This window comes from Pseudochaenichthys georgianus, chromosome 3 (assembly GCF_902827115.2).
Source record: "Pseudochaenichthys georgianus chromosome 3, fPseGeo1.2, whole genome shotgun sequence".
Lineage (NCBI taxonomy): Eukaryota > Metazoa > Chordata > Actinopteri > Perciformes > Channichthyidae > Pseudochaenichthys > Pseudochaenichthys georgianus.
Genome location: NC_047505.1, coordinates 38,410,074 through 38,437,039, shown reverse-complemented (window position 1 = coordinate 38,437,039; position 26,966 = coordinate 38,410,074). Strand labels below are relative to the sequence as shown.

General features: G+C 40.8%; 1 protein-coding gene across 3 annotated transcripts; it reads right to left on the bottom strand.

The window, feature by feature from the left end:
- Positions 1-431: 431 nt before the first annotated feature.
- Positions 432-26,610, bottom strand: cmtr2 (cap methyltransferase 2). Of its 3 annotated transcripts, none has more exons than XM_034102880.2 (3): positions 26,458-26,610; positions 3,239-4,495; positions 432-2,698 (listed from the first exon to the last, which is right to left on the bottom strand). In XM_034102880.2, exons 1-3 carry the CDS (start codon positions 26,515-26,517, stop codon positions 1,664-1,666), a joined length of 2,352 nt encoding a protein of 783 aa, XP_033958771.2. In that variant the 5' UTR covers positions 26,518-26,610; the 3' UTR covers positions 432-1,663. The 3 variants fall into 3 exon arrangements, with proteins under 3 accessions (XP_033958771.2, XP_033958762.2, XP_033958752.1); XM_034102871.2 differs by lacking the exon at positions 26,458-26,610 and adding an exon at positions 22,390-22,614; XM_034102861.1 differs by lacking the exon at positions 26,458-26,610 and adding an exon at positions 7,644-7,706.
- Positions 26,611-26,966: the final 356 nt, after the last annotated feature.

The following is a 26,966-nucleotide window of genomic DNA, read 5'->3' as shown; positions in this document are numbered from 1 at the left end:
GTATAAGCAGCCGGAGGTGGACATAGTTCAAACTAACCCTCACCCTAAAAGCTGAGTTATATCTGACACCACGGAGCCGAGCCTGACAAACTGTGTCTGGAAAGTCCTGAGATGATCGTAGAAGATAAATCGTCCCCTGGTGCCTCTCGGTGCTCACATCCAGTGCTCACATCCAGTGCCCACATCCAGTGCTCACATCCAGTGCCCAGAATCCAGGAATGACTTGAAAATAGTGTCAGATCGATACAAGTCTAAGTGCAGCTGCATGAGAAGTGCATCTGCACAGGATCTAAGAATAGCAGAGCTGTCACTCCAGTGTTCATCTCCTCTAGTGTGTAATAAACATCACAGTCTGACAGGACGGAGAGAAACAACAGTTTTGTTTCTGATCAGAAGACACTCGAGCAGTATCAGTGAACGAACACCCAGACTTCATGTCATTTGTCAGTGTACATTTTTATTGTTTTAGTTGGAAAATAAACTCCTCAGTAACAACGTTGTTATATTATAAACCAGAAGAACCCTAAAAATGTAAACATGTGCATTTAGTGAAGCGAATATTCTGATATTGTTTATTTTCTTTAAAGCCCCTGAGTGAGTTGCTCATGCAGGATAAAACATTTCAGTGACTGTCATATTTCATATGTGGAAATATGTTTGTGTTCTCACTGGAAACAAAAGATAGACATTATTTGTTTAACAGGAAGTCCCCTGTATGTTGCATGATGGCAAAAACACAAAACGATCACGAACATCCTGGGATAAAACAATGTTTTGTAAAACACAACGGGCTCGTTGGGTAAAACTGCATGGCGGCTCTCTGCGAGGTGGATTTCAGCGCAAACCATCTGTGACTGACAGGAGGCTTGCTGCTGCGGGTTGGACTGTCGTTTGCTCACTCCTCCCTCAAATCCCCTCAAGGATTCAGTCACGGATGAGTTCTGCTGATCAAGTGCTGAAAGTAATTTGAATTTTCATGCACTGCAAATTTGTATCATGAGACAATGTTGTTCTCGCCTGCAGGATGAGTAAAGGCTTTAGCAGACTTGGATTTAGTTGAAACTGAGATAATAAAAGATTTGAGAGACTTTGCTGGCAAAGTGAAGGTCTACCTTATTTAACTTCACAGTTTGGACTTCTGCATTAAAGCCCAACTGATACGTGTGGTGGATAAATATAAGATGATTGTATCATATCAATGATATCAGCGCATATTATGTACTTCAAGTGTCACTATTACAAATTATTACATATTTTCAGAAATGTAAACCCTTGTAGAACCCAAAACATTTTTAAATACAAAGTACAAAAGGCATTATGAAATAACGTATTATTCATGAATTGTGAAAGTAGGAATATATACTAACAAATGTACTTAATAATAATTTAGGAAGAATAAATGGAGAAAAACAGATAATATCTGGGGTTTTGCTGCATTGATTTGATCCGCTCTGTAAATGTGTTCATTTTGAGCCTGAAATGTGTTCGCAGTGCAATGCCTAATCAGTGTTGTAGTCTTTTTATATTGGCATACAGAAGTGATTCAGTGATTAACTGCTGGAGGGACATGCAGCTGAACAGTGTGCTGATTCAAGGAGAATAACACAGACATAATGAGACAGCTTGTGAAGCGATGAAGGGCGTCACAGCTCACTAAACTGCACTATGATTGCATGAGCAGATGCAGCTTCTGTTGGATGATTTCAGAGTTCATGGTCCGCAAGAAGTCAGTCAGTCCTCCTGTGAGCATCTCCTCCATGGGAACAAACTGCAGCACCTGACTGTCACACCCAGGCGGCACATTGTCACCCTCCTCTTCTCTCAACCCCTGACTCATGCAGCTGTGGACGTCGCTGAGAACAGGAAGTATCCGTGCAGCAGCTTCAGGGCAGAAGCCAACACACACAAGAACTGCCCCAGTAATCCCCGAAGGTGAGGGACACCTGAACGAGACAGAGCTAAAACACACATGCAGGCAGAGCACGACAGCTGCGGTGACTCGGGTGAGGGCAGAGAACACGGGCAGCAGCAGGGCGTCCCCCGAGGTGAGGGTCTGCAGGGAACACACCACGCACGCTAAGAGCTGCTGCTGGTACCGCGGCTCCCCGTCGTGCAGCGCCACCAGATCTCTGTGAGGAGCTGAGGGCTCTGCAGAAAATGTTAAAACTAAATCCCCATGTTGGCTTTCACCAGCCCCCCACGCTGATTGGCTGCCAAACACCAGGCACTGTCTCTGCTTATTGTCCCCTGCTTTTGAGACGCAAAGACCTGCAACGTCGGCCATGATGGAGGCCCAGCAAGCGTCATGGCAAGAGTGACAGCGAGGAGTCCAGTCCGCTGCTGTGTCCGTCAGAGCGTCATTCAGGTGGTTCAGCAGCCCTCCTTCACAGAACGCAGAGTTTCTCACTGCAGGCAGAGCAGCCCCGGCGATAACGTACCATGAGTCCACGTGACACTCGGACCGGGGTCCTTGCAGCACGCAGCCGGTCCCTCTGGTCTCGGCGCAGTGTTTCTGTATCGAGGCGGCATGGCAACCCCTCTCGACGCGTTCCCTCCAGCTCAAGGTCTGCAACTCCCTGCGCTCGTTGAAGGAGCCTGTTTGCTTCTTCTGTCCCAGAGGCCGTCCCGCTGAGACGCTGCAGCACGCGGGACTCACCGTGTTCCGAGAGACCCATCGACTCCGCTGGAGGTAGCTCACCTACACACAGAGAGAGACTCAGTTCATCACGTTTCAGACTTTTATAAAGCTTCTAATGCTTTGGAAGCCGCTGCCCAATCACTAACAATTACTGCGTGAAATAGAACATATCATTATTTTGACTGTAATAGAAGTCAAGATTAGCATCATTATTCAAATGATGGTAAAAAAAAGGGTTCATGTATTATAATTTGTGCAGGGATCTGGGGACACTCAAAGAGTGAAGTGTATATTGTTTTGGGCCTGAACATCTTTTTAAAGATTTGGATATTAAAATTGTGATTCAGATAAAAAGCTGAATATTTGCTCTGCCTTAGTTCACATTCATGAAGATTCATGGACTCTAGCAGTTGTCCTGGCCATATTTCTCATTGGGAAGAATAGGATTCAATTTGACCAAAGAAGATCTTACATTTCAATTTTAGGAAGGGGACAAAAAGAAAGATTAACTTATACACTTCATGGACAACTTGGAAAAATCCCTCTGCTGATAACATAACAGGATTGAACTTCAGCCCATTGACTCTACACACATCCTACCTGGAAGCGCTGCAGATACTCCTGAGCGGTTCCGTCTCTGATGAAGTCGAGCCGCTGCCTCTGCTCGCTGCTCATTCCTCCAAACAGTTGCAGGTTTTCTGTGATCGTCTCCACCTGCAGCCTGGTGAAGTACGAGCACACTTCTTCATGCTGCTTCAAAAACGACTCTGGGAGGTGCGAGTTTGGGAAAAGTGCCTCTCGGTCCGCCAGCTGTGGGCCGTAGTTACGGATCAGTTTGGAGAGCAGAGGCCTCACGGCTTCCTTGCCCTCATAGTCCAGACACACCACATAAACCTCAGAGTTTCCCGACTTGCTGGTGGCAGGTTTGAAGACGTTGACGGAGCGGAAACAGCAGTTCAGCAGGTAGAGGAGGCAGACGGAGGAGTGCTCATACAGGGTGAACATCTTGAGCACGAAGGAGCCCCCGGGGCTCAGTAGTAGCAGTGCAGCTGTGACCTCGCAGTAGTGCAGCGACGCCACCAGCGCCTCCTGCTCATCAGGCTTCTCCTGACAGTCGAAGCTACCATCTGCCGTCACCACGTCCACTGTACGCATGTTAGCCACAAACGCCTGCAGCTCCAGCAAATGTTTCTGGATCATAATGTTGCCCGTGTTGTCAGAGCCGAAGAACCACCAGGGCAGAGTGTTGGCAATCAACCGATCATCCGCGATGGTGGTGCTGCCGCCGTTGGCCTCGTGGTACGGGTTGAGAGTGTTGGCGGCCCAGCTCCAGTCACAGTAACGCGTGGACTCGCTGGTTTTGGTGTAGTGGTTCAGAGAGGTTATGAAAGCCCCTGGAGCTTCACACAGATGGACCGTGTTCAGCTCTCCGTTCTGAAGGGCCTCCTCTGGGAGAAGTCGAAAGCTCCCGAGGATCTCGGAGAACTTGCACCAGGCCTGAGTGCAGATCTCTGCGTTGGCCGCAGAGCGCACGGCGGAGATCACCGTCCCCGCTCGGTTGGTGGAGTTGGTGTGCTGATGCCATACCTGGACGTTCTTGTCACTGAGCTGGTTCTTCACGTCGTTCAGCGATGCCTTCAGGGCCTGCAGGCGGCAGTGCTGCTCCGCAGGTTGTCTTAGAGCCACGTTTGGGTCGGGGAGGCCCCACTCCCCACTGGCAGGTTTCACATAGCTTCTTACTTTACTGAAAAGACCCTGAACCTCAGCCAGGGTTTCAGGGTCAAACGCCACCGTGTTGTTGAAATTCTGCTTCCCGACTTTCCTCCTCGCCCCATTGCCTGAGCTCATCCTGCACACCTGTTGAAGGAGACAAGAAATAAGGTTTGAGATACTACAACCAATCTTTGTTCATCCTCTCCACAAACTCACAATATGGCTGTCATCAGAAGTCCCAGAACAGTTATTGTCCTCAGTTTGGTTATTTGTTTAATAAGTTGTTCTCATGATTCCTACATAGCTAATATAGTGGGTTTTGTACCATATGATTGAATCCATTTGGATGACTCACGTGGCACCAGTCACGCAGCGAGAGCGCACATTGAGCAAGTTGCCTTATACAAATATTAGATTTTTCTAAAAAGGAAAACAAATTAATTGCTGATTTAAGGAGACCCATCTTCTTTTCTCTTTTGTAAATGTACTATTTCTCTTTAATAAATAAAAACACATCAATTGATTAAATCATTTGTAGAATACATAATTTAAATAATGAAAGGCTGCAGCCCTATATGAGCTAGAAACGTTCAGTGTGCCTACTGTATGACCTGCTTACAGGTAGAGTCAATCTTCGGTCACAGAAATCAGAACCTTTCAAGTGAATTATAATGCAGTCGAGCGCTGCAACCCTTCATTCTTCTCTACATGCATGAGTGCTGTTGAATTACTCATGTTCCCTCATTACGATGTGACGCCCTCGGGCAGCAGGGCGGACTGTAAGTACTGGCCAGGCCACAGCTTCACCCAGAATAACATGAGATTTAACATCAGTAACACGACACACAGTCCGCTCTCATAAAACTTAAAAACAACATTATATGCCCCACACTGAATTATTCAACAACATTATCATATTACAAATAAATGAGGGTTCAAGAGATAAAATATGTTGTCGCTGTATTCTTCAGATAAACCAATATGTTTCTAAAACGTTTTTTTATTCTAAAAAGTAGAAACAATACTGATCCCATGGAGAAAGACTTTATTCTAGGCTTGCATCTAACAATCATTTTCATTATCATTTAACCTGCCCTTTATTTTATTTACAAAATCTATTAGACATCAAAATCAGAAATGCTTTATTCATCCCACAGCAGGGGTTGTTCAGTACAAAACACTAATATCTCCAGTTTAATGTGACATGAACATTAAACTGGGGGGGCATGTTCATATTTGAGAAGCTGAAAACAGTATGTTTTAATAAAATTACTATAACGATGAATCCATTATCAGAATACCTAATGGATAAGTCTGCTAATCCTTGCATCTCTTATTTCATTCAGGTTTCTGGAGAACTTGAAAAGGAAAAGCGTGCTATCAACAGAAAACAACTTTGTGTTTGTTGACCAACAGGAGTCAGAATTCAGGTCAGTATGTGATGTTTAGACTTTTTACTCGACCATTACAGTTTACCAAAATATATTTTCAACAATTCAAGTCATTATCGAGCCATTTCTTATTCATGACATACAAATCATTTACAGTCAGAATCAAATGAACCCATAGCTGCACATGATTTAGATGACAACACTGGGCAGGAGAACGTATTTCTGTTTAATGTCTTGATTAGTCTGCGGTGATGAATGGCAATATATAGTATATATATAGCTAATGAAAGCACATTCATCAAATATCCCTCATGAATCCTTTTATTAAGCACCGCTTGTGTATATTAAAATCATCTGCTAGGTTCGTTAAGCTGCTGTTTGTATAAAAATGAAGAAAAACAGCCTCATGCTACTGTTTTAGCAATAAAACGTATACATTAAGTGATTATTAATCATGGCTTAATACGGAATTCATTTGTAATTTCAGAAACGCTGTACGAAAAATCATATTTGTGGCCTCAGCTGAGCAGCAGCAGTATTAAAAACAAGCTTAAAGTAAAAAAGAAACTAGCTTAGCATTAGATTTGTTTACCAGTAATAGTTAAATTAGTGAGCCGAAACACTTTATCCATCCAAAAATATAACTTGTGTTTTACGTAGTTTGCCAATTATGTATGGGTCTTTATCCTTATAGCAAAAGCAATACAAAATAATATAACGTTATAATTATTTAGATGTGAAATTTTGGCGACAAAGGGAACTGCTTTATATCTGTATGCTTTAAAGCACCAATAGATTCCTGCAGTCAGTATTATAAACGTGTTCCCTAAATCTGAAGCAGCATGAATGAAGTGAGGATATTAATGATAAGCTTTACAGCTACATTAATGCAAACATCCTAAGGTCTTTCTTATCATCCACACAGATTACACTGAAGCAGTGATTAGCCATGATCTGAGGCTCACTCCAACAATGCTCATAATAGTTTTTTTTGGAAAGAATATCAGAAAAGGCGTAATGAACATTCAAGACATAATATAGGGAAATTTAAAATATTGGGTTGAAATAAAAAGAAATAAAATATATAATGAAGTATAATAAATGCGTGGAAGATAGTTTGTCAATGAATAAACTCAATGGCGTGAAGTAAATGAAAATGCATAATGAGAATTAATAAGTATTAATATGAGCGAGCGAGAGCGAGAGAGATTCCTGCATTTCATTACTGCATCTTTAAATGACATTATATTATATGTACTTTATTGATCGCTATTTGGGAACTTGTTTTGTCACAGCAGCATTTAAAAAAGGCATTGCATGTGAATTAAAAATAAAATACAAAAACAAACATAAAGAGTATACGACATATGATATCAACTGTGAAAGATATAGCCTATCTAGAGTACCTCTATCTAACACAACATTAACAGTAAGTATTCATCATTTTATTTATGTGCAGTGCATGGTGATTGACGTGCATATGAAACTAAATCATTTGTATCTTGAATCTTTGAATTATGAGATTTTAACTGAAATCTAGTAAATGTATAAGCATTATGAGAATTGATAAATATATACACTAAGCAGGGAGGTAAAGTGACAGAATAATGTGTTATGGAGCTATCGCTGAGCCTAGTGCTGCGGTATGTTTGTCCTGACTGTAGTTGCATGTTTTGTGAAAAGACTGTAGTAGGACAAATGTATTGTTAACAGAAGTTTTAGCTGAGTCGCACACTTCCTGCAGCAGCAGTGCTGCTTTATGGCCGTGTTTACTCTCCTAACTCTCGCTTTGAGGAACCTTTGGTACACAGGAAACTCTGTCGGTGTTAAATCTCCTGGGTCTGAGAAGCTGGCTGACGAAGAGAGTCGGAGCAACATGAAAACACTGAACAAAAACTCACCGCGCTGTATCTGCTGTCAGGGAACGAGACCACGCTTTCACGTGACTCATAACAAGACTGCGCATGCGCATGGCTGATAGGGAGGGACCTATTTTAAAGGGGCACCTCAGCTCAATATGTTATTAAACACATTATACTTACTTAAAGGAAGGCTCCAGTCTAGATAGTTAATCAAAACTTCAGTATTTAGTTAAACATTATGTTTAAACCATACCCTGAAGAAATCAGAGATATTCCCTGGTAAATAATGATTTTATAGCTCTTTTTTATCAAAACCTGTATATTCCGTCAGGCAGCTGCCATTTTGGCCATTTTCAGTAGTCACATGATCCGAAAAACTAGGTCGTGACGTCATCTATGCGTTCACTTTGTAAACACACGACGAAAACATGGCAGAGTATTTGAGTTCGGACTCGTCAGCCGAGGAAGAAGTTTAGAAAAATAAAGTCCAGGCGGACTTACTTTGAATTATCACCAGGGTTGGGAGGGTTACTTTGTAAATGTAATCAGTTACTGATTACTGATTACATGGCTCTGAAAGTAATCCGAATACAGTTACAGTTACGTGTCTTTAAAAAGTAACGTAATCAGATTACTTTTAGATTACTTTTGGATTACTTCCTTTTTCCATCTAAAATGGGTATGTTTTGGTGAACAGGAGACACAAAAAGCAAAAGGAAACTGAACGTGTTTTTACTGTTTTAATGGCTTATCAAGAGCACAACTGAAACATCACATCTGAAACGATTTAACAACATAATACACTTGTTGGGGATGCAGCTTGGGATGTGAGGAGTGAGTGAGGGACACGGCTTAGAAAGGGCGTGTCGCCTTCTGTCCTGCCAGTGTTGGCAGGACATGAATTAAAATGTCGAACTCGGACTTCATTTTAAGGACATTTCGGCCAGGGGTGTAGACAGGGGCGGACGGGCCATCGGGACGTTCGGGACGAATCCCGATGGGCCGGTATTGAAGTGGGTCGGACGATGTGGGCCGGCCGGTAACCGGCAGGGCTCGACATTAAATGGCCCGCTGGCCCTGAAGCACTATTAAGACACTCCAGGCCAGCATAACGTACTTTCCACTTGCCCGCGCTCGGGCCACTAAAAATATTGCCTTAAAAAAATTGTCCTGTGGTATTGGTATTTTGACTAGCAATTTAGTTAAATTGTTTCGTTTATCAACGCTACAACATAGCGTTCCGTGAGTCGGTTGTCGTTGTTGGGTGAAAAGCAAACTGCTGTTTGCTGCGGAGCGCAGCGCGAGCAGGCTCCTGTGAGTGTGCTCCTTCACTAAAGACTATCGCGCCACCTAACCATTCGCCAAAATGTTTTTAATACCAGCGGTAACCGGCCAAGCGCTTAGATATCGCTATCGATTAGATTTATGATTCGGAAATTATAAAAGTAGGGTAGACATGTGGAGATTATCCGGCTGAACAAAACGTGCATTTATCAAATAGGTTTGTTTTCCACAGACCTTATTTCCAGCTATTTTCCAAAACCCTGTGGAGAAATCCCATTGCTTTTTGTCGAGGGAACCAGCAGCTACTTCCTGGTTTTAGGACGCGTCACCTCTCAATATGATGCCAATATAAACAAGGTCTTCTGTCGGCTCTGTACATCAATGCCGACCTATGCTGACAAGTAAGTGAAGAGTAGACAATATAAAGGTATTGGCGAAATGTCCCTCCAGTTTAGGATAATGAAGGTTCTAATCAAATCAATTACATAGCCATTACATGTCTAACTCCTAATGACAGGAAGGCAGAAAGCGCATTATACAAATAATAATACTCATAAAAATAGCAGACATTTTTTAACAATGACCACACTATCATTATTTTAATAAACCAAATATGAACAGAGGGCCAGTGGCATTTTACCAACCTGATCTCACCAGAATGCGTGACTCCACCACGACTCCTTAACACCGCATTGCGTGGTGGTGTCACGAACTTTGTTACATTTACGTGTCTGCACCACGCAAACAACCCCAATGTAAAGTGAATGAGGCTCCTTTGTCGTGGTGCACACAACGTCCCGCAGTGAGCTTTTATTCTATACAACGTTTTTAAAATCTACTTTATAGCTTGTAGTAACTCACGGGAGGCTTCTTTTATTTTATTTGTATTCATAATAATTTTTATTTTTCGACAGAATGTATTATAGTGCATTAGTTACGAATTTTTGTTCTCAAAAAACAGTGCATTGTGTGTAATACAACTGTGATTTGTATTAAATTAGTTTGTTTTTAAGGAAGGCCAGAGCTTCAGCTGTGTCAAATAGATTGTTCCCTTTAGTTAACGTTTTTTAAAAGAACATTATATTCCGATTTGATCATGTCCCCTTTATTGTATTACGGAGAGCAATGTGAGCATCCATTCCCATTGGATAACGCAGGATTTTACACCCGGAAGTAAGTATTCTCTGTCGATTGATTTTACAGTGCTATCTGCACTACTCATCAACTAAAAAACACCAGATTATCCTTGTTGATTACACAACATTGATTGGTTTAAATTGTGTACAATTCTTTTGTAATTTTCCCCTTCGATTCGGAGAAACAAACATTTGTTCAGTTTAGGATGGCCGAAGACACTACACTACCCAGAATCCTCAGCTATCGTTTGGGACTACACCATGTGCTTTGCTTGACAATGTTGAAGTTTACGCTGAGCAACAAACAGCATTTTGAAATGGAATTAAACCCAACGTCTCCTCCCCCCCCCCCCTTAGGTCACAGGCTCCTCCAACAGTGCAACACAATAAAACAGATACACAGAAAAAATAGTGCAAGTCAATACAAAAAGAAAAAAAGTGAAATAGTGCAATAAGAGTCTATACAAGTGATTGGAATATGATATATTAGACAAATCATTTCTAAGTAGCAGCCAGATGAATGTTATGGATGTTATTTCAAAGTTCAGGTGTTTAATAGTCTTATGGCCTGTGGGATGAAACTGTCCCTGAGTCTGGTGGTTTTGGTCCGGATGTAAGATAAGATAAGATAAGATGGTACTTTATTGATCCCAATTTGAGACATTGTTTTTGTTGCAGCAGCATAAAAGACAAGGCATTTTACAATAAAAACAAAACCACAAATAAACAAGAATAGAAAGAAAATAAAAGAAAATAGAAAATATACGTGTTGAAATAGAAAATATACATGTAGATATTATATATGCAAATATACATATTCAAAAATATATGACAATGGAATATGGAATATCAAATATTGAACAGATTATATATGTGTACAATGTACAGCGAGGTTGTATTAGAGAAACTATGGAGCAGAGAGTTCTCTTCCAGCCAGAGGTGATTTGTTGTACAGAGTTATTGCAGTGGGCAGGAATGTGTTCCTGTATCGGTCCTTGTGACAGCGGAGCTGCAGCAGTCTGTTGGAGAAGGAGCTCCGTTGACTGTCCAGCTGCAGGTGGAGAGGATGGGTGGGTTATCCATCATGGACAACAGCCTGTTCAGTGTCCTCCTCTCCACCACAGCTTCAAAGGGGTCCAGCTTGATGCTGATGACAGACCCAGCTTTCCGGATCACTTTATTGATCCTGCTGGTGTCACCGGCTCTGATGCTGCCCCCCCCCAGCAGACCGCAGCAAAGAAGAGTGCACTGGCCACAACAGACTTGAAGATATCCAGCATCTTGCTGCACACGTGGAAGAATCTCAGCTTCCTCAGAAAATAGAGTCTGCTCATCCCCTTCTTGTACACAGTGTCAGTGTTGATCCTCCAGTTCAGCCCATAAGTGCACTCCCAGGTACTGTAGTCCTCCACAACAGCCACATCCTCTCCTAGAATGCGGCTGTTGTGCCAGATGGCAGCAGACAGAACAGTTTGTGGCTGGGGTGATGGGGGTCTTTTATAATCCTGAGGGCTTTCTTTAAGGTTAACCAGGTATTTTTACTCCACTACATTTATTTTAGTTACTTTACAAATTCTGATTAATGATGTGAAATATAAACAACCCTTAAAGCAGACTTTAGTTACACCTGAGTAAAATTCAGGGAAGGTGATTGTCAAGTGCCAACAATCAGGAGAGATATTTGATTGGAGGACTGGCTTATCTAAAGCCAGTTGAGTAGCACTTGAAATGTTTTTGCTCTATGAAGCCTGATGTACTTTATGATTCTGTTTTCTTCAAGGTTGTATTTTGTTGGTCGAACGCACTTATTGTAATTCGCTTTGGATAAGCGTCAGCTAAATGCAATGTAATGTAATGTAATGATTGTTGGTGCTTGAGAAGACTAAATATTTAACTGCAGATCCCTATAAAGTATATATATTACTCGTTATTCTCTACAAATAGTTAATTAAAAACTGTATATAATTGCTATTTTGGACATCCCTTTTCAAGATTTCAATATTACTCTAAACGTGTAATAACATGCTTTAACCAGTAGGTGGTTTGGGTTAAAAATCTGTCAAATTTACAGTGTTAACAAAATAAAATATACTGCTGTTTCTGGTTTAGTTTACGACGGATATATTTAGTTATTGTTTTGATATTTGTAACACAAAAGCGATGGAAAAACCCCACAGCAACACAGAAAAGATGGTCTTAACATGAGTAGTTAATAAAAAACAATAATATCAAAACAAATTATTACTACTAACTTTATTGTGAAATTAAAACAGAACGGTAAAAGAATAGTTTCCGGTCTATTCTGAGCCAGATCTCTGTAGATAAATACAAATACAGAACTACGACAGATGTGTAATATTTAATGCAGCCAAACCATTTATTACAATGCATTCATGTGATGACTTTCAAAGAGTAAAGCAAGCACTGCTGAATAAAGTATGATTTATCTTTTACGAAACGTTTTTTTCATATGGAATGCAGTCAACCAATCACAGAGCTTGAGGCAACGCAGACAATTGCTGAGGATTCTGGGTAGTGTAGTGTCTTCGGCCATCCTAAACTGAACAAATATTTGTTTCTCCGAATCGAAGGGGGAAATTACAAAAGCATTGTACACAATTTAAACCAACCAATGTTGTGTAATCAACAAGGATAATCTGGTGTTTTTGAGTTGATGAGTCGTGCAGATATCACTGTAAAATCAATCGACAGTAAAGAGAATACTTACTTCCGGGTGTAAAATCCTGCGTTATCCAATGGGAATGGACGCTCACATTGCTCTCCGTAATACAATAAAGGGGACATGATCAAATCGGAATATAATGTAATTTTTATTTTTCGTCAGAATGTATTATGTTGCATTAGTTACGAATTTGTGTTCTCAAAAAACAGTGCATTGTGTGTAATGCAACTGTTAATTTTATTAAATTAGTTTGTTTTTAAGGAAGGCCAGAGCTTCAGCTGTGTCAAATAGATTGTTCCCTTTAGTTAACGTTATTTAAAAGATAATGATCATGTCTTGAATTACGAGCGTCCATTCCCATTGGATAACGGAGAATTTTACACCCGGAAGTAAGTAGCCTATTCTCCTTACTGTCGATTGATTTTACAGTGATATCTGCACTACTCATCGACTAAAAAACACCAAATTGTCCTTGTTAATTACACAACATTGATTGGTTTGAATTGTGTACAATGCTTTTGTATTTTCCCCCTTCGATTCGGAGAAACACATTTTTTTTCGGAGTTTTTGGACGGCAGTAGACACTACACTACCCAGAATCCTCAGCTATCGTTTGGGACTACACCATGAACCCCGTGATCAGCCCTCAAGCTCTTTGATTGGTTGACCTCCAACTGCATTCCATATGACAAAACACGTTTCGTAAAAGAGAAAATCATACTTTATTCAGCAGTGCTTGCTTTACTCTTTGATAGTCATCACATGAATGCATTGTAATAAATGGTTTGGCTGCATTAAATATTACACATCTGTCTTAGTTCTTTATTTATCTACAGAGATCGGGCATCAGAATACACAGGAAACTATTCTTTTACCGTTCTGTTTTAATTTCACAATAAAGTTAGTAGTAATATTTTGTTTTGATATTATTGTTTTTTATTAACTACTAGACGACTGGGTCATGTTAAGACCATCTTTTTTTGGTTGCTATGGTTTTTTTCCATCGCTTTTGTGTTACAAATATCAAAACAATAACAAAATAATATTCGTCGTAAACTAAACCGGAAACAGCAGTATATTTTATTGTGTTAACACTGTAAACTTGACAGCCTTTTAACCTATGCTTTTAACCCAAACCACCTACTGGTTAAAGCACGTTATTACACGTTTAGAGTAATTGCAATGCAGGAAGATTGTGTTGCTTTTTAATGACTGTTTAAAATGCCTTTTTCTTAATGTCTTTCATTTTTGTAACGCACTTTTGAATGTGTTATATTTTATGAAAACATTCAAATATTAAGAGTACATACAAAATAGTGGGAAAGTAGAAGGTCAATTATATAAATGTAGAATAGAAAATATCAAGAAGATACTCAAATGATATCTAGAGTAAAACAGTTTAGTGCCTGATAGGAGGATGTGCTAACTAATAAGGCTTTATTTAAAGAAATGTGCAGAATACGACAGTGTAATGGTGGAAGTATACACACATTGATAGATGTCTTGTAATGCACTGTTGATGAACCTGTGACCCAAGTTTGTCATTCATTGCATAACTACGCTATTGTGTATATGATATGTCAATAAACCTTAGAAAATCTTGAAATCTTGAAAGGGATGTGCAAAATAGCAATTATATACAGTCTTTAATGAACTGTTAGAGAATAACGAGTAATGAATATGCTTTAAACGGATCTGCAGATAAATATGTAGTCTTCTCAATTTCATTTCATTTCAAACCTTTATTTAACCAGATTGGTCCCATTGAGATCATAGATCTCTTTTTCAAGGGAGACCTGCAGCATATAGGTTCCACATGAAACATAAAACAATAAAGGACATTATACATTATATTTACAGGATACATAGTTATAGACATTTACAAGTGCCCATTGTATCAGCAAGCATTTCATTTAGCCAAGCACCAACTATCAAATATCTCGCCTGATTGTTGGCACTTGACAATCACCTTCACTGAATTTCATTCAGGTGTAACTAAAGTCTGATTTAAGGGTTGTTTATATTTCACATCATTAATCCAAATCTGTAAAGTAACTAAAATAAATGTAGTGGAGTAAAAATACCAGGTTAACCTTAAAGAAAGCCCTCAGGATTATAAAAGACCACCATCACCCCAGCCACAAACGGTTCTGTCTGCTGCAGTCTGGCAGGCGGTACCACAGCATTCGGACTAAAACCACCAGACACAGAGACAGCTTCATCCCACAGGCCAGAAGACTATTAAACACCTGAACTTAGAAATAACATTCATCTGGCTGCTACTTAGAAATTATTTATCTAATATATCATATTCCAATCACTTGTATATAGACTCTTATTGCACTATTTCACTATTTTTTCTGTGTATCTGTTTTATTGCGTAGCACTGTTGGAGGAGCCTGTGACCTAAGGGGGGGAGGGGGGTAGGACACGTTCGATTCCTGTTTTGAATAGTGTGCCGTCGATGGGTTTCATTCCATTTCAAAGTCCTTTTGGACGCTCTGTGTAAACGTTGCGCATCCAATCACAGAGGTTGAGGACTGATCACGGGGTTTGTCAAGCTAAGCACATGGTGTAGTCCCAAACGACAGCTGAGGATTCTGGGTAGTGTAGTGTCTTCGGCCATCCTAAAACTCCGAAAAAATATTTGTTTCTCCGAATCGAAGGGGGAAAATACAAAAGCATTGCACACAATTCAAACCAATCAATGTTGTGTAATTAACAAGGACAATTTGGTGTTTTTTAGTCGATGAGTAGTGCAGATATCACTGTAAAATCAATCGACAGTAAGGAGAATAGGCTACTTACTTCCGGGTGTAAAATTCTCCGTTATCCAATGGGAATGGACGCTCGTAATACAATACAGAGGACATGATCATTATCTTTTAAATAACGTTAACTGAAGGGAACAATCTATTTGACACAGCTGAAGCTCTGGCCTTCCTTAAAAACTAACTAATTTAATAAAAATCACAGTTGCATTACACACAATGCACTGTTTTTTGAGAACACAAATTCGTAACTAATGTAATTTTTACATTCTGACGAAAAATAAAAATTATTATGAATACAAATAAAATAAAAGAAGCCTCCCGTGAGTTACTACAAGCTATATAGTAGATTTTAAAAACGTTGTATAGAATAAAAGCTCACTGCGGGACGTTGTAGAAATGCGTGTGTGCACCACGACAAAGGAGCCTCATTCACTTTACATTGGGGTTGTTTGCGTGGTGCCGACACGCAAATGTAACAAAGTTCGTGACTCCACCACGCATTGTGGTGTTAAGGAGTCGTGGTGGAGTCATGCATTCTGGTGAGATCAGGTTGCAACAAAAACGTACATCAAAACAAGTGGCGCTAGGTACTAACATGCGCTAGGCTAACATGGCTTACCTTGGTCTTTGTCTGGTCTAAACTGGTCTTCAATGGCATTACAACGATAAAAACGATGATATAGTTAATCCATAGGTTAATATCCAATGTGACTGTGTCCCCTTTGAAATGTTCTGATAATCTATAAGCAATAAAACTGCAATTCAGTTATCTGCTGTCCGCTCTGTGCTCCGTGCGCTCTGGGTCCTGCAATTCCTGCTTCCTTACGTAGTAAACAATAAGTAAAGTCTGCTGAGTAATGTGCTTACGCTGGCTGGCATTGGCAGTGCACTGCATCCCCATTAAGTAATGGTTGATTAATAAATCCCATTTTATGTTTCATCATACTCTCAGAGTAGTCGTCCGGAAACTTGAAATGTTCGCTGCATACATACGCCTGTGGATCTTTCGGTTCAGGCCGAGCACATTTCCCTAGCCACTGCCTCCGAACGTACTTCCTACGCTTACCCGTTGGCAATAGATGGAACCGAGCATTCCGTGGATTGTTCCTATCCGAATTGTGGCAATGTTTCGCGATACAATGAGGCATATTTCTATAGAATTGAGAGAGTAACTAGAGTAAACAACAAACAAAGCACATCCGTGAATTTGTCCTCGACACCAAACGCATAGTTCACGTACACTGGCAGAGACTGGTCTGTTTTATCGGATGATAATTATTTAAAAATGCGTGTCATCATGAGCATTCCCTCCCTTTAACAATGGAGATCAATATTCTACTAACTATCTTTATCTGAACAATTATACGTATGAAAAAAAGAAAATATTTTATATATTTTAACATTCATGCTCAAAGTTTAAATTTGATTAGATTAGATTCAACTTTAGTACAGGTACTAAATGCAAAACAAGCAGAAATTACAGTGTTATTCATTGTATAATATATATATATATATATATATATATGCCCCTGGCAGATATAAACAGAAGTATTTACAATATGATCACTATAAGTAGGTATACACATTATAAACAGTGAAATAGTAGTGAAATAGAGAAATTAAATACACTATATAAAAAATAGAGAGTACTATAGACAAAATAAATGTGAATATGCTATAGACAGTTATGGACATTTGAAATAATATGAATAAATATGAGTATGCTAAAGAAAAATGTAGCCCTTTAGACAGTTTGAACAGTTGAACTAAAGCAGTATTTACATTAATAATAAATCATAGAAATGTGTCTATACATCATTTTACATCAAAAAAGACAATGATTTGTGTGAACACATGCACCCGCACATTTATACTCATGCATACACATTTCAAATACAACCATACAACATACGTATGAAACAAAATGATATAATGTAACAAAATACAACACAACAATCACAGTAAAACAGAGAGAGGGAGAAATAAAAACCAGGACAAACATAGGATATTTGTCTTTTGTTCTGTTGAGGGTCAAAATGTATTTTTGGTTGAGCATGATGGCATCTCTATATTCTTCCATTATTATGCACCATGCAGAGAATTAATCCCAGCACAACCTAGGGGTGATTTCAGGGGAGTTTGAGTCTCTGGTTGTTGAATAAATTGTATGATCTGGATCTGCTTGTGTGGTCATCTTTCCCGCCAGATAAGCCACAGTGATCTGATCTGTGTCATGTTATATAATTATTGGAGCTCTCTAAAGTGAGCTGATGAGAACAGACTTCTTTTTTTTTTTTTTTTTTTAAATGGCGGGTGTAAATATTTAGTCTGCCGATATACTGCCAACAGTGACACCTCTTGTAGAATGAATGTGTATGTTGTGGAGTTATCTTTATATTTATATTTTAATGCTTTTAGTGTCCAATTCAGGCAGAGGAAAGCAGTCAGTGTTTGAATAGGGACAGGGAGAAAGAATATCCCTATGGAATTATGGAGAGATTAAAAGTCTGAACACATAAATAATATAAAGGTTAATCCTGTTGTTTTGTGAATTGAAGCAATACAAACGTTTGTCTGCATGCTAACTGCTGAACAGAAATCAGAGATATTCCCCGGTAAATAATGATTTTATAGCTCTTTTTTATCAGGCAGCCGCCATTTTGGCCATTTTCAGTAGTCACATGATCCGAAAAACTAGGTCGTGACGTCATCTATGCGTTCACTTTGTAAACACACGACGAAAACATGGCGGAGTATTTGAGTTCGGACACGTCAGCCGAGGAAGAAGTTTAGAAAAATAAAGTCCAGGCGGACTTACTTTGAATTATCACTATAGGTATTCATTCCATCCAAATACAACTGTAAAAAAAATAAAAAACATACTCTGTTATCCTCTTAGGCCCCACGGACCCGGTTCCGGGGCCGAAATCGTGTCATTTGCAGGAAACAACGTCTAAGGAACCTTAATATTTAATAAACTATGAATATTTTATATCCATATAACGGGAAAAAAACTAATTTAACTGATTTATTTCATTTTTTTCTTCAAAAAAAACACACAATGCTAACAGTGAGCCTCTGAATTAGCCCCGAGCGAAAAATGCTTACCTATTACTGCACCGAAAATCACTCCTATCTCCCTTATTACTTATCCTAGCTGCACATCCAACACATCGTTTATGATCGTAAAGACACAGAATCTAACAGTGCCCACCTCAACACTGAAAGATACAAACTCGCGACGTTATCAACAAAAACGTACATCAAAACAAGTGGCGCTAGGTACTAACATGCGCTAGGCTAACATGGCTTACCTTGGTCTTTGTCTGGTCTAAACTGGTCTTCAATGGCATTACAACGATAAAAACGATGATATAGTTAATCCATAGGTTAATATCCAATGTGACTGTGTCCCCTTTGAAATGTTCTGATAATCTATAAGCAATAAAACTGCAATTCAGTTATCTGCTGTCCGCTCTGTGCTCCGTGCGCTCTGGGTCCTGCAATTCCTGCTTCCTTACGTAGTAAACAATAAGTAAAGTCTGCTGAGTAATGTGCTTACGCTGGCTGGCATTGGCAGTGCACTGCATCCCCATTAAGTAATGGTTGATTAATAAATCCCATTTTATGTTTCATCATACTCTCAGAGTAGTCGTCCGGAAACTTGAAATGTTCGCTGCATACATGCGCCTGTGGATTTTTCGGTTCAGGCAGAGCACATTTCGCTAGCCACTGCCTCCGAACGTACTTCCTACGCTTACCCGTTGGCAATAGATGGAACCGAGCATTCCGTGGATTGTTCCTATCCGAATTGTGGCAATGTTTCGCGATACAATGAGGCATATTTCTATAGAATTGAGAGAGTAACTAGAGTAAACAACAATCAACAAAGCACATCCGTGAATTTGTCCTCGACACCAAACGCATAGTTCACGTCACTTCCGGTCAAATAAGTCATGTGACTCGTCAAAATGGCGCCGCCCACAGGGTTGATGTTATTTCGGTAATTAATCAGTTTAAAATCACTGATAACGTCATTGGATAAAAAAATGAAAAAAAAGACTGGCAGAGACTGGTCTGTTTTATCGGATGATAATTATTTAAAAATGCGTGTCATCATGAGCATTCCCTCCCTTTAACAATGGAGATCAATATTCTACTAACTATCTTTATCTGAACAATTATACGTAAAAAAAAGAAAATATTTTATATATTTTAACATTCATGCTCAAAGTTTAAATTTGATTAGATTAGATTCAACTTTAGTACAGGTACTAAATGCAAAACAAGCAGAAATTACAGTGTTATTCATTGTATAATATATATATATATATATATATATGCCCCTGGCAGATATAAACAGAAGTATTTACAATATGATCACTATAAGTAGGTATACACATTATAAACAGTGAAATAGTAGTGAAATAGAGAAATTAAATACACTATATATAAAAAATAGAGAGTACTATAGACAAAATAAATGTGAATATGCTATAGACAGTTATGGACATTTGAAATAATATGAATAAATATGAGTATGCTAAAGAAAAATGTAGCCCTTTAGACAGTTTGAACAGTTGAACTAAAGCAGTATTTACATTAATAATAAATCATAGAAATGTGTCTATACATCATTTTACATCAAAAAAGACAATGATTTGTGTGAACACATGCACCCGCACATTTATACTCATGCATACACATTTCAAATACAACCATACAACATACCAGGGTTTCCGCTAGGAATTTTTCTCGCCGGTCAAATGTCCGGGCAGAATTTATTTTACCGGACTAATTTGAAACTTACCGGTCATATTTCAATAATAATAATAATAGTTGTGTAGCAGAGTTTCCGTTAGCAGGTAATTACCGGACTATGAGCAGATATGCTTCAGTTTAAAACTCAGTTCACGGGGCTCATTTTTATATTGCTTCGATCGATTTATCGAAAAATTCAGATTCATTTTTCAATAAATGATTCCACAAACAACAAACATAATTATTACATTCAAACAAACTGCTTGTAGTAGATAACGTACATTATTCAGAAGTTTACATCAACTTTGAATAATAACACGGGAGAAACGGATCCTCTCTTTTCCCCTCTCCCTCCCTCTCTCTCCTGACAGCACGTCAGTTTCTCATGCAGCTCCCGCAGCTCGCTAAACAGAGGGCGGGGCTTCAGGTGATTATACAGAGCTGCGTGTCTCGGTCAGACTCAGCAGCTGATCTGATCTCTCTCTCTCGTCCGGTTACACTTCACTCGCGTTTATGTCCATATCGATCAGATCCAGCTCTCCTGATCGGCCTTTATAGAGAGCACCGATCAAACTATTAAGAGTGAATATCGGCCGATAATGACCGGCGGCCGATCGATCGGAGCCTCCCTAATTATTACCAGACATTTTGACTTTGTCAGGTTTTGAATTTACCGGTTTTTTATAAATTTTACCAGCTAAAAACCGGTAATTACCGGCTAACGGAAACCCTGCAACATACGTATGAAACAAAATGATATAATGTAACAAAATACAACACAACAATCATAGTAAAACAGAGAGAGGGAGAAATAAAAACCAGGACAAACATAGGATATTTGTCTTTTGTTCTGTTGAGGGTCAAAATGTATTTTTAGTTGAGCATGATGGCATCTCTATATTCTTCCATTATTATGCACCATGTAGAGAATTAATCCCAGCACAACCTAGGGGTGATTTCAGGGGAGTTTGAGTCTCTGGTTGTTGAATAAATTGTATGATCTGGATCTGCTTGTGTGGGCATCTTTCCCGCCAGATAAGCCACAGTGATCTGATCTGTGTCATGTTAAATAATTATTAGAGCTCTCTAAAGTGAGCTGATGAGAACAGACTTTTTTTTTATGCTATTTTTGATTGGGCTTTACAAACTGTTGAAATCTCGGATTCACATTACCCCACATTCAATATACTTGACGTATATCACATATACTTCTCTTAAAAAGGTATTTCAGGATGTGAAAATAGGAAGTATATGACTAGGTAAAAACAGGACACTCACTGAGTAGGTCTCATACATAAATAATGGACCTTTGGGATGTACAGGTGCAATGGGATTTTCAAAAATGGCGGGTGTAAACATTTAGTCTGCCGATATACTGCCAACAGTGACACCTCTTGTAGAATGAATGTGTATATGTGGAGTTATCTTTATATTTATATTGTAATGCTTTTAGTGTCCAATTCAGGCAGAGGAAAGCAGTCAGTGTTTGAATAGGGACAGGGAGAAAGAATATCCCTATGGAATTATGGAGAGATTAAAAATCTGAACACATAAATAATATGAAGGTTAATCCTGTTGTTTTGTGAATTGAAGCAATACAAACGTTTGTCTGCATGCTAACTGCTGAACAGGATTGAACACATCTACTTGTGTGCAGCTGTTTCAAACAGGGCTAACCTTGAATGAATTCAGATTGTTTAAGTGGAGTTGTGCAAGGAACTTATTCACAGTATATTAAGTATTTAATACATAGTTCATCAAAGTCCTATACAGGTCACATTGTATAGTATGCATGCCAGGATGCTTTTCTGGCTATTCTGACCAACAATCAGGGTCAAATTTCCTACTGCAATGTAAAGAGAACGTCATTTTTCTCAAGATTTTGTGAGGGAAAAGAAAAAGTATGCAAATTTGAAAGCAGCCAATTTCAGTTCAAACCGGAGAGACGTGATGTAAGAATTACATATTTATTGTTTACACGTCATATGAATGAAATGATTGCCATGATAATACAACAGGAGAATGTAATGGTGTTTGGCGATTAGGCCCCGGTTTGCAGGATAATCATTCAGGAGGGAAAGCACCGCTCCGATGAAATCCCCAAAACCAGTGAAGTATGAAATACTGAGATGAACTGAGTTGCTTACCTTGTGGGGTGACTGGTGATCTGGGAAGGAAAGATAATAGATTAACACGTATATGAGCGACATAGTGCCGGAATCACTGCCGGAGCTTACGGGTCATGCTGAGACTCTGACTGCCGAAATCAGTGCCGGTCTTACCTGAAAACGACCTGCGGGTCGCATGCCTGGCCAGCAGGGCTTGACTACGCCGAGGAGCGAGCGGTTTCGTTTTGTAACGGTGGCCCAACGTCCACGACACCGAAGTGTACGGTGGCCTTCCGCCACGCCTGACTTCGCAGGCTATATATATATATATATATATATATATAGCCTATATATATATATATATATCTTTTCCTTTACTCTTTTCTCTTTCTTTCTTTCCTTTGTTTTGTAACTGACACGGGGGTGTACGGTGGCCCGGGTCCACGTCTGACTGCAGGAAATACATTTTACACTGATACGTTTGAGCAAGGCCTGGGAATGAAATACCTGTGTGCCGGAGATGAAGCCCGTTACATGTAGTTGCAGCGTGAGACGAGACATTATTCCCTGTGGGCGGGGCCCGCGGAATTAGGACGGGAATGCAGTTTGAATATCAGGTACCTTAGTGAGACATGTATACTTGTGAATGTGTTTATGAGCCACCACCAGTTATATGCATAGATACCATAGTCAGGGTCTGAGAGATCTTTGGGAAGCCAGTACGGCGCTGATGTCTGGGCGAATGTAGGTTGTGAAGGCGGAGGAGGACCACCGTCCTAGTTGTTGTAGGGATGAGGTAGAGAGACCTTGATTAGCAGCAGAGGTGGCTGCACCCATCCTGAAGGAATGTCCCGGGTATGATATAGGTGATTTCCGGATTTAATGAGAACTTGCTTGAGGTAGAAATTGACAGGGGCCATGACCCTGCGAACCACTCTCCCTGGAAGAAACCCCCAAAGCCCACGGATGGGGCGGCATCCGTGAAGAACCTCATTGAGTCAGAGGAACGCACGAGGTCATCGTAAAAGAAAGTAACTCCGTTCCAGTGGGCGAGCAGGAGGGACCAGAAACGTAGGTCTGAGCGGCAGCCTTCGTCTAAGAAAACGCAGTCATGGAGTTTGTCGACCGCTGATGCTGCGTCCAGGAGGCGGGAGATGAACGAGCGCCCCTGGGGGATGACGTGCATGGCGAAGTTGAGGTGTCCGAGAAGGGAGAGCAACTGTTGTTTTGTGATGACTTGTTGCTCGCAGTATGACTTGGTGATGTCCCGGATGCGCTGCAATTTGTCGGAGGGGAGAGACGCCTTCATGTCTATGGAGTTGAGGATGATGCCTAAGAACTCTAAGCGTGTGTCGGGACCTAACATTTTCTCTTTGGAGAGAGGGAAACCTAACTCCTGAAGCAGTGTTTAAGCTTGGCCAGTGAGATCCCTGAGCTGTCCTGTGGCGGGTCTATGGGGAGGAGTCGTCCAGTAGGTGAAGGACGGAAGGGATTCTGACGATGTTCAGCGGGATTCGGCAGGATCCAGCAGAGCGCTTCCGAGAAGGAATTGAAGATGCAGGGGCTGCTTCTGCGAAAATAGAGTTTGAACTCCTACTTAATACCTGTCACGATTCTCATGTTATGTCACGTTTGTAGTTTTGTCTGTGTTGGTGTTTTTCTTGTCTTTGGGTTTTATTGTGTAAAGTGTTCACCCCCGTTTCCTGCCTGTCTGCTTTCTGTCTGTTTCCCTCCCTGATTACCCGATTGTGTTCACCTGTTGTCCTTGTGTTTCTCCTCCCCTGCCCAGCTGTGTCTTGTTCTGTGATTACCCTTCTGTGCATTTAGTCTAGTCTTCCCCTGTGTTCCATGTCGGTTCATTGTTTCCCCTCCATGTCATTCCACGGTCGGTGTTCCTTGTGCTGCTCGTTGGTGTTGGATATTTTTGGATTCTGCCTTGTTTTGCCACAGCTTTAATTTATTTAATAAAGCTCGCTTTTCGTTATTCTGCATTTGAGTCCTACCTGCTTCACCCATTCGTAACAATACCGAACGATTTCCACTGAGACGGATGAATGGGGATGATGTTGAAGGCATCGGTAATGTCCGCTTTGGAGAGCCGAGCTCCGTGCCCTGTGAACTTGATCATCTTTATTGCATTATCCACTGAGGCATGGTGAAGGGAGAACTGATCTGGAGGGATGATGCTATTGACGCTGCTGAATGGCCGGAGCGGGGAGCGGACAGATCGAAAATCAGCCTTTTATTTACGTGTGGCTTATTCCGATGGGATTTGAACGGAACACTGAGAAGGGGGAGGAGCTAAAAGGCAGATTATATATCCTTTGAGAAGTTCTTTGTCGATGAGCTGGGAAACTATGTTGGGTTCTTTAGCGGCTGACTGTAAGTTTCTTGCTACGAAAGTCACTGTGGGAGATGGGAGGACCCCTACCCTGAAGCCTTGGGAGAGCCCTGACAGAGATAGTCAACGAACACGGAATCTGGGTGAGTAGATAGCGCAGCTGTTAGCTGAGGGATGATAATGGGAGTGAAGGGGTGATATTCCTATTATTATTATTTATTTATTTTTTCTTCCTCCACGAGGTTTCTGGCGCAGAGCTACTGTGACGGCCCGTCCACACGGTGGCGCGCGTTAAAGCTTCCAACGCTTCTGCCCATTCACTTTGAATAGGGTGACGTCATTTTTAGCAGGACTGTATTTTGGGAAGCGACGTGGAGCGTTGCTGGCGTTGCTCGCTTCAAAAGTTGAGCAATGTTCAATTTTGTTGGCGCCTCGGCAGAAGAGTCAGCCAATGAAATCCCGTTTATGCAAATCTGCCAGTACAAGCGCTAGCCAGTCAAACCACGTGTATGCTGGGAGAGACTACGCAGGTCATTACCTCATATTCCAAAAAATGGAGGGAAAATTCATTATAGCGGTAGTGAATCACCCGGTGCTGAATGATCGGTCTCTGTTCATCTACCGGGATACAAACCAGAGGAGCGAGGCATGGAGGGAGGTGGCAGAGACAGTGGGTGAAGCTGGTAGGTTTTCGCCTGTTGGAGGGTTTTTTTTTTTGTTTTTTTTCTCCAGTTTACTTCGTTTTAACATTGCTATTGCTTTGTATCTCGGGGGCAAGAGATTCATGTGATTGGTTGTTGGTCACGTTGCTCGGAAAAAAAAACAGTAGCGTAGGCAGAAATGTACTTTAGGGTGGGCCTGTAAAAATATAGGGTGGGCCAGATTTTTGGCAGATTACTTTTAGAATACTTCCAGGTTCCTTTCTTCTCTTTCCTTTTCTTTTCTTTCCTTCTTCTTCTTCTTCTTTTTTCTTTGGAATACTTTCTTTTTCATGACAGATGGGTATGTTTTGGTGAACGGGAGACACGTATTTTACTGTTTTATCAAGAGCACAACACGACATCTTAGTGTCATTCTGGACAGCTCTCATCTGCACCACTAAAACTCACCCATACTGCATTCTTGTACAGTCTTAAAACCTTTCCTTGGAATATGTTATGCATTGTAAGGTGTCCTTGGGTGCTTTGAAAGGCGCCCCTAAATAGAATGAATTATCATTATTATTTATTATCTGAAACGATGTAATAACTTCTTTTCTTTTTTTTCAGTCACTTGCCCTATACATTCGCAGGCCATTCACTTTGATTTGATCCCGTTATAAATGTCATCATTTCGACAATAAATAAATGCTACGTAAACGTTATCTTCCACGTTTTATCTAACCATCTCCGTTTCTACCTTTCGATATATTTTGAAAGAGAACTCTCTCTCTCTCTCTCTCATCTGCGTGCGGGGGCGGGGCCTCACAGACACGCTGCATCTCTCGTTTACAGACACGCTGCGGGCGCTGTGCAGTGTGCACACGGTTCTGCTGGTAATGAATATTACATTTTGTGAGGAAACTTCTCAACCAATAGTTCCAATAAGTATTCACTTCAGGTTTACGAAAGTAACTGACTCAGATTACTCGTTTTTCAAATGTAACGCCCGCTGAATATACATGATTTTTTTGTATTTCTGATTACGTAACGCTGTTACATCTATTCCGTTACAACCCGACCCTCTGTGGGTGAGTGCAAACATTTTCGTTAACACTAGTACCTGACCTGAGTGCCACGGAAGTCGAAGCTCCTGTGACGAGTCTTCCAGGGCCTGGAGGCGAGCATCGATAGCTATCATGGAGCTAGCCAGGGATTGCAGGGAGCCGGCCACGCTACTCTCCATGAGGGGTGTGTTAGTGACGCTCCCGGACTGGCGAGCCTGGGAAGGGGTGGATTTTGGAGGTGGACGGGATCCTGGCTGGAGGGCTCGACTTCCTGCCCTTTTTTTTTTTTTTGTTATTACCTCCGCGGCTGCGGCAGCGTCCTCGCCCTGCTCTCTGGGGAGCTGACTGGAGCTGCTGCCCCGGACTGGGGAGCTGTGCTGGAGACCTGATCCGAGAGCTCTCGGAGCTGCGAGAGAGTGAGGCCTGGGGTGTGGGGATGTCCTGCTGCAGGAGCCCGGCGATGAGGAAGTCTGCCTCTGGTGATAGGCCGCTGTGGGGAGCCGAAACGGGATCGAATAATTCCATACCAGGTTCGTGATCTGAATTGTCCGAGTTGGACATCTTGAGCTA

Excerpts from the sequence above, each read along its gene's own strand:
- cmtr2 (XM_034102871.2), bottom strand. The coding sequence starts at position 22,452 with ATGTCGCTCATATACGTGTTAATCTATTATCTTTCCTTCCCAGATCAC. Across the intron at positions 4,496-22,389 it reads ATCACCAGTCACCCCACAAG|GTGTGCAGGATGAGCTCAGG; the intron begins GTAAGCAACTCA and ends CTCCTTCAACAG. Across the intron at positions 2,699-3,238 it reads AGTATCTGCAGCGCTTCCAG|GTGAGCTACCTCCAGCGGAG; the intron begins GTAGGATGTGTG and ends CTCTGTGTGTAG.